At 53.3% G+C, this 5460-nt stretch overlaps 1 protein-coding gene across 4 annotated transcripts in view; it reads right to left on the bottom strand.

The window, feature by feature from the left end:
- The window catches only part of RASA3 (RAS p21 protein activator 3), a 111636-nt gene that overhangs the window by 2727 nt on the left and 103449 nt on the right, over positions 1–5460 (bottom strand). For all 4 annotated transcript variants that reach the window (XM_035002995.1, XM_035002997.1, XM_035002996.1 and 1 more), the window contains one exon: positions 3602–3705. In XM_035002995.1, coding sequence (XP_034858886.1) covers positions 3602–3705 — 104 coding nt within the window. The remainder of the gene's footprint in view (positions 1–3601; positions 3706–5460) is intronic.

The raw sequence follows: 5460 nt of genomic DNA, 5'->3' as shown, positions 1-5460 counted from the left end.
CCCCCCACCTATTGCCCAAACACCTGAGCTGGGCTTGGGACCCCCGACCTGTTCCCCAAACACCTGAGCTAGCTCCCCATCCCCCCGACTTGTTCCCCAAACCTGAGCTGGGCCTGGGACCCCCGACCTGTCCCCTGAGCTGGGCCCTCTGTTCCAGGGCCACAGAGAGGTGGGAGGGAAGACGTGCCATTTGGATAGCGCCTGGCCGAGGTCAGCCAGCATCTCGGGGGCCCCTCACCCCATCTGTGTTGCTGTTTCATTATCACAGAGGCTCTGGTATCCACCTCACTGTCTTTATTTCCAACCCAGGAGAAATATCCTAATTCTTACTGAAAATTCACAAGTCTATACAAAGGAAAACTGAGAACACTTAAGTTTAAAGAAAAAGAGAGGGCGCCTGAATGGCTCAGTTGGTTAAGCGACTGCCTTCGGCTCGGGTCATGATCCTGGAGTCCGGGGATCGAGTCCCGCGTCAGGCTCCCTGCTCGGCGGGGAGCCTGCTTCTCCCTCTGACCCTCCCCCCTCTCATGCTCTCTGTCTCTCATTCTCTCTGTCTCAAATAAATAAATAAAATCTTTAAAAAAAAAAATAAAGAAAAATAAAGAAAAAGAGAACCTGACGTGAGAAAGATAAGCAACTCTAAACATGAGGGACGAATGAGCAGAGGAGGAAATGGAGAGCCTGGTGGGCAGCGTACTGATTTGAGTTCAGCCTTTCTCTTTTTACGTAAAACGCAGGGTTACGGTCTCCGGAGCTGAACTGCCTGGAACCCCCCCAGAGCCCCCACTTGTGGGAACTACTGGGCCTGAAGCAGGTTACTTATGTCCAAGCCGCAGCGAACCCTCTGTGAAGTGGAAGCACCCGTGTCCTTGGGAGGCTCCAGTCCAGGGGCCTGGCGGTACCTGGGAGCTGTACTGTTGTAAAAACAGCCGGCGTCGGCAGGTCAGAAGGGATCACCCCTGAACAAGCACGAGTCTGTGGTTTTGCTAACGGCGACCAGAAACAAACAGACTCTCGCTGCCCGTGTGGTGCTGGTGGGGAAGAGGCAGACGCCTTTGTAATGCGAGGATCTGTGGCTTGAGAGGACTGTGGACCCTGAGAGGAGGGAGGAGGGCAGTGGAGGTGACTCGGATAAGCATATGGCAGCTGGGGCCAGGCCCTGCTCAGCTCCAAACCCATGCTAACTGCCTTATGGGGGCTGTGTGATTGGATCCTGGATTAACCCAGGTGGTTAACCCATTTCATGAAAGAGGACAGGGAAGTGGAGGTGCACTCTAAGATCACCAATCATGTTGACACTATGAACACTTGTCCAGATGATTCCTACACTGGGAGGGAGACTCATTCATCCATGCATTCTCCATCCATCTCTCCACCTATCATCCATCCATCAATCTACTTATCATTCATCCACCCACCCACCCATCCATCCATCCATCTCTTCACCTATAATCCATCCATCTAGCCAGCCATCAACCATCCATCCATCATCCGTCTCTCCATCATCCATCCACCCATCCATCCATCATCCACCCATCTCTCCACCTATCATCCATCCATCCATCCATCCATCCATCCATCAGCCACTCATTATCTATCCATCCACCCATCACCCATACACCCATCACATTCATCCTTGATTCACCCATCATCCATCCATCACCCACCCATCCATCATCCAGCCAGCCATCATCCATCCACCTATCATCTATCCAACATCCACCCAACATCTATCGATCCATCATCCACCTATCTGTCATTCACTGCCTGTCCATCCATTCAACCAGAAAACAGGTATTCAGTTCCTCCTTCATATCAGGCACTGGGCTAAATAAGATCTGCTTCCGCTCTCAAAGGGTCAAGTGTACTGAGGGTGAACAGATCAGAGATGATTATCATGGCAATGACAGAGAAATACACAAGGTAGAAAAAGCTCCCCAGAGGGGGAGACTCACAAGACAGATATTAGCCAGATGAAGGGAGCAGAGAGTGGCATCAGGGGCAGAGGCATGGGGTCCTGCAATGGTGTGACGCTGGGGTGACCCCAGGCTGGAAGCAAGAGGAGACAGTGTGTGGAGAGAGGTCACTGGAAGGTGGCTGATCATGCAAGGCTTGGTCAGCCTCCTTCATGAACCTGGATCTCACACGGTGGCTCCGACCTCTCCAAGACTCCTTTACCCTCCTCCGTTCTGGTCACTCTTCTCAGTGCGCTGGGAAGGGGCTGCCACCTTGAGGCCTGCTGCAGCCCCAGGGTCACTGCTGCATGGCCTCCTGGAGCTCTGGAGCCAAGCGCTGTGTGGGGCATGCTTGCTGGGGGAGGGTCCACTGGGGTGGTGTGGGTGTACGCATGAGCACAGTTGTATGTGTTCGAGTGTGTGAACACGGTTGTCTTGCATGCATGTGCATCCATGTGTGATTGTGCACGTGCCTGGGTGTGCATCCAGAGGAGTCACTTGAGGCTGCATGAGGGGACTGGAGGACAGGAGTGGCTGAGCTCACAGACGGCAGGCTCACCACCACGGCATGCTTGCCGGAGCAGGACTAAAGTAAGTTCCAGGCTGAGGCCCACCACTGATAATACTGGCTTAGATCAGGAAAAAGAAAAGGGAAAGTATCTGATGGGTGTATTTCCAGACCCACTCAGCTTTATTTCACATTCAGAGGGGGGCTTAAGAGCCCTCATCTGCCTCTCAGTGGGCTCTTGTTATGATCGCCTCTTCTGAGCTAAATGTCGAGGATAATCAAGCTACCTAAATATTGTGTCTGCAGCTTCTGGGCATGCGTGCACCCATACATACTCCCACGTGCACACTCACACACGTGTCCACACACCCACACATGTCCCCCCCACACATGCATGCATCCCTCTGGAGAACACAGTCTGGGGGTATGGGAGATTATTCAACATAGGATCTTCTCAAGCACTTGGCAGCTCAGAGGTTGCAACTAAATTCCATCTTAAAATTATCTGCAGAATCTGTTATTAAAGTAGATCCTGGGGCACCTGGGTGGCTTAGTTGGTTAAGCGTCTGCCTTTGGCTCAGGTCATGATCTCAGGGTCCTGGGATCGAGCCAAGTGTCGGGCTCCCTGCTCCTCGGGGAGCCTGCTTCTCCCTCTCCCTCTATTGCTCCCCCTGCTTGTGCTCTCTCATTCTGTCAAATAAATAAAATCTTAAAAAAAAAAATAAAGTAGGGCGCCTGGGTGGCTCAGTTGGTTAAGCGACTGCCTTCGGCTCAGGTCATGATCCTGGAGTCCCTGGATCGAGTCCCGCATCGGGCTCCCTGCTCGGCAGGGGGTCTGCTTCTCCCTCTGACCCTCCTCCCTCTCATGTGCTCTCTCTCATTCTCTCTCTCTCTCTCAAATAAATAAATAAAAATCTAAATAAATAAATAAATAAATAAAGTAGATTCTCCACATCTGCCTAACCTGCAGAAAGCGCCCTTCAGTCCATGAATGAGAACACTGCACGCAGACCACAGGGGCTCCGAGGGCCGGTCATCCCTGCAGAAAGCTCCAGGTGTCACTGGGACCCCAGCCAGGTGTCTCCAAAGCCACCGGCCACCTTGAGAGACAACACGCCAGGCTGTGTGCTGAGCTTACCTTGCATTTTCTCCAGTTTGCTCATGTACGAGTTAAAGAGGGAGTAGATGCGCTCCGTCTCTCGGTCCCCATCGATGTCCAGCTGGATGTTTGCTGGGAGGCCGCTGCCCAAACACAGTGAGACCAGAACAGAAAGAACGATGATGTCAGAGGTCATTAGATAACGGAGTGATCTTATGAAGTGGAATTATCCCCGACGGGGCTGTGGCGTTCATGTGTGGTCTGTGGACTAACTCACGAGCACTGAGAAGTGCCCATCCACAGGCTTGGAGGACGGGAGACCTAAAGATCTGCTGAGACAGCAAGCAAACAAGCCAGGCTTGTTTTGCCGTGACAAGAAATGATCTGGAATAGAAAGAGCCCCTCCTGACGCACATGGGCAGTGGGCCCTGAAGGTTTGGTCTGCTGCCCCACGTGGGCACAGCCAGGTCCCCGCTCCTCCCCCAGCCCGGGGTGGCTCCGGCTCCTGTCTGAGGGTGCGGCAGTGTCCCAGCCCCCAGACACAGTGCTCAGCCTCTCCTGGGAAGGACCCGGCAGGGATTTTCCCGAGTCTTGGCTTTTTCAGCTCTGAAACCGGATCCTACCTCCGTGAGATTGGGGGTATTCCTCCCACCCACACCCACACCAGACAGCAGTCGTCACTGTTCTCACAGGTCACATGGGGCAACCCGAGGGACCCAGGTCACCTTCCGGAAGGGGCAGAGGTGAACCTCTCATGACCCTCAGGAGGCCCAGCTAACGGTGGGGCAGGAAGGTAAGGGAGAGGGTGTGCAGAGGATAGCTGCAGAAACCAAAGGGGGTGTGAGCAGGATGGTGGAACGCGTCCAGGCTCTTCTAGAAGAAACATGACAGCACCCTAACCCTGGGAGTCTTTCCTCAGCATGGAGCACCTTCCTTCACTGCCACCCACCCTGAAGGACCGCTAGGACCCCTGGCAGAGGCAGGAGGACTCTTGATGGCTCAGGGCTCCTGACAGTCTCAGAGAGACTTCATGAGGGTGAGCCCAGGGCTCTGTTGTATGGAGGCTCCTCAACAATCGACAGAACAGCCTAGGAGACTCAGCTGTGCCTGTGCGGCTTGCCAAGCGCCAACGCAGCCCCTTCGCCAAACTTCCCTGTACAGTACACAAGCCGGACAACCGTGCTTGGCCATATGGGGTGGGTGTGAGACTGGGAAACTGAAAGGACCCCATAGGAAAAAAAAGCCTGTTTTTTTTTCTTTGCTCCTTTTCCAGCTTCTATTCTTGCTAGGCCTGCACCTTCGCCCCACTCTACACATGCCTTGTAATGAATGTAGCATTATGTCCTCCTTGTAAGGGACAAAGAGGTGATGATATCTTTGGAGTCTTCCAGCACAGTGGAAAACAGGAGTGACCGGGCGGGGTCGTCATAAATGTTCTCTAAGACCACTTACTCCAAACACCTTGAGGCCAAGACCCCTGGCTTGAGGGAACGAGTAACTTATCAAGGACATCTGGACCCTGTCTTTGTGTCGACCAGTTCCTGGATGCCTAAGGGGACACATGCACCAGACCACAGTGGCCATTAAAAACCCCAGGCCCCTAAAAAAAAAAATCTTAAAAAAAAAGGGCGCCTGGGTGGCTCAGATGGTTAAGCGTCTGCCTTCGGCTCAGGTCATGATCCCAGCGTCCTGGGATCGAGTCCCGTGTCAGGCTCCCTGCTCCTTGGGAGCCTGCTTCTCCCTCTGCCTCTCTCTCTCTCTCTCTGTCTCTCATGAATAAATAAATAAAGAAAAAAATCTTAAAAAAAAAAAAAAAGGGCGCCTGGGTGGCTCAGACGGTTAAGCGTCTGCCTTCGGCTCAGGTCATGATCCCAGCGTCCTGGGATCGAGTCCCGTGT

The sequence above is a fragment of the Mirounga leonina genome, unplaced genomic scaffold, assembly GCF_011800145.1.
Source record: "Mirounga leonina isolate KUSES-001 unplaced genomic scaffold, KU_Mleo_1.0 Mir_127, whole genome shotgun sequence".
NCBI lineage: Eukaryota > Metazoa > Chordata > Mammalia > Carnivora > Phocidae > Mirounga > Mirounga leonina.
The sequence above is the reverse complement of the archived record's forward strand: the minus strand, read 5'-3'. Positions and strand labels throughout refer to the sequence as shown.